The sequence below is a fragment of the Rhagoletis zephyria genome, unplaced genomic scaffold (genome assembly GCF_001687245.7).
Source record: "Rhagoletis zephyria isolate East Lansing unplaced genomic scaffold, Rhagoletis_zephyria_1.1 Rzeph_scaffold_40012, whole genome shotgun sequence".
NCBI lineage: Eukaryota > Metazoa > Arthropoda > Insecta > Diptera > Tephritidae > Rhagoletis > Rhagoletis zephyria.
Genome location: NW_016197067.1, coordinates 255 through 2,849, shown reverse-complemented (window position 1 = coordinate 2,849; position 2,595 = coordinate 255). Strand labels below are relative to the sequence as shown.

Here is a 2,595-nt window from a genome sequence, read left to right as displayed (position 1 = left end):
ATCTCCGTCTCCGTCATCGAGTCCTCAGGCTGAAAAGTCCAACAAGGTGAGCTCGTCGCCCATTGAACACACCTCTAAAACAGTCAATTCTAAAGTGACAAAAGAGAAAAAAGTTGTTGCAACTTTTGCAAAGGAAGAGGAGAAAGAAAATGGCAGTCCAACTTTGGGCGTCAACAAAGAGAACGACAATGATAGCGGCGCTAACTAAAATCTAATTTTAAGGAGCACTTTTTTCACATCTTAATCTTGTCGCATTTTCTTTTCAGTTAAAAATATTAAAAGCCATTCTAGTGCACTAGCGCTTGCATAAAAAGTTTAATAACCCCCAAAACCCTAACAAAAGATATTAAAACTACGTTATGATTTTAGCATGCATGTAGTACAACAACGACAACCAACAGCAATCCTCCACAACTGTTCATCAATCAAAAATAATGATTGAAGAACTAGCTCAACTTGTCAAGCAAACTGGGCGTCAGAAGGGTGGGCGAAGAAACAGAAGATGATGAGGGCGAGCTGGGCGCGTCTTCATCCCCAGTGCCTGATTCTGCCTTGCTTTCCTTGTACAGCGTCAGCATTTGACTGATTAGCTTTGATGTGGTGAGCAGGTGCGCCTTTACCGTTGGTGACAGGGGTGCTTTGTCTTTCTTCAGCTCTTCAGCTTCCTCTTTACAAGACGACGACGACTGTGTCAGTGGTGGGGAAGGACTGGAGGGATTTTCCGGATCGCCCACATTATCCATGACCACGTCCACTTCGGCAGCCGTCGATTGGCAGCTGTTTTCAACCGGTGACGGTGTGAGCACGTCAGCACCCAATTCTGCAATCAGTCGGTCAATAATCGCCTCAAAGCAAACTGTGTCTGTACTATTGGTGCTGACACTGCTGCTGCTACCGGTGTAGTCAGAAGAATCAGCCATTGTTTCACCGGAAGAGAGTCCTCCGTCTCTTGAGTCAGTACTTGAGGTGACCGTAGAGTTTTGGCTGCTGGTGCTCACACTTTCAGTATCATCGGTGAATAGCAGGAGTGAGTCAGAGTACGAGCTTTCATCATCATCCCCATCAAGCGAAGAGCACTGCTTTCTTTTGCTAGCTTTTGACAGCTCTTCATCTTCCTCGCTTTTCAGCTTACACTTCTGTCCTTCAGCATTTTCGAAGACTTCCTCAGCAGAGGCGCTTCCATTCCTGCCCACCGTTACCACCATGGTTCGATTCTTCTTCTTCCTGCGACTGCTCGACGAGCCGCCACTTGAATCAGTTTCAATGACGATCGGATAACTTTTGGAAGAGGAGGAGGAGTGGCCGCGTTTTCGATTCTTACTTCCACTAGTTTGCTGCTGCTGTTTAATTTGCTGCTCTCGTTGTTGGTTGCCAATCTTTGCCCCGCTGACAGCTCCTATCAAAGCACCGCAGCAACACTGGAGATTGCCTGCAATAGAGAAAACCGGATGTCAAAATTAAGATGAGAAAGCCAAATAAATTTCACTTACAAATTCCAAGAAAGCAGAAAAAAGCCATAAAGAGAACTGCAGCAACCATTACACCGGTGAGGATGATCACCTTGATGTCGTACTTTCCACCACGGCCGTCATCATCTCCGCCCTTTGACTCTTTATCTTTATCTTTGTGGCGCTTCTTATCTGATTCACCTGAATCGGTAGTTTCGTCATCGCTGTCGCTTTTTGAATCATCATTACCGTCGTCATCATCATCGCTTTTGCTGCGCAAATGCAATCGTACGTAACTTTCTGGATGTCCTACANTAGTTTCGTCATCGTTGTCGCTTTTTGAATCATCATTACCGTCGTCATCATCATCGTTTTTGCTGCGCAAATGCAATCGTACGTAACTTTCTGGATGTCCTACAGGCAAACAGATGACGTTGTGATTGTTCTCAGAAAGCAGTGGTAGTACTAAAGTCAAGAAACTGAAAACAATGAACGCCATCGGTAGTTGGTAGTAAAAGTGTTTCATTGTTGTTAGAAATAGGGTGAAAGAAACAAATAATGATACCGAAGACTCAAGTGTCAACTAAAAGTGATGTGTGATTCGGAAAACTGAACTGAACGGACTAACTGGGACAAAAAGTTCTACTTTCAGAAATAGAAAACACAAAACAATTTGTAGAATAAACTTTTTGCTGAGTAAAAACAGTTGACACTTACTACTAACATCTTTTCAAGCGACTTTCGAGCAGTTTCATTATGTCACCGTTTACCAGTGCCTGTCATCGTTCACTTCGACTTGCTTTCTCCCTGCTGTTGACCTTTTTTCTATCACAGTTTTCATTCGGAGCTTCGATTAAAGTTGCCAATAACGAGGATGGCCAATCAACAGCAATCAGACACACCACTGAAACGGGCTTAGCCGACATATTCTCTAACAAAACATTTGTTTTCGTACTAGTACTCTGTGCCTGCCTGAACATAACTGTGGTGTCAATTTGCATGATCTCGCTGTACTTGCACTACTACCTCTATCCGCCGACGCCACCACCCGCTGATGTTCAGAAAGTGCCATCAGGAGGGGGCAAACAGGAGCTCGACTGGGCGGAGTATGGTGAGGATGGCGGCTGGGATGATGGCGACCTGCCAC

General features: G+C 44.8%; 1 protein-coding gene across 1 annotated transcript; it reads right to left on the bottom strand.

Annotated features, from left to right (window-relative positions):
• Positions 1-446: 446 nt before the first annotated feature.
• Positions 447-1,862, bottom strand: LOC108354873 (serine-rich adhesin for platelets-like; the record flags this gene model as incomplete). Its single annotated transcript, XM_017606049.1, has 2 exons — positions 447-1,429; positions 1,491-1,862. Coding segments are annotated over 2 exons (1,355 nt in total), but the record flags the coding sequence as incomplete, so codon positions are not given.
• Between the last annotated feature and the right edge of the window lie 733 nt (positions 1,863-2,595).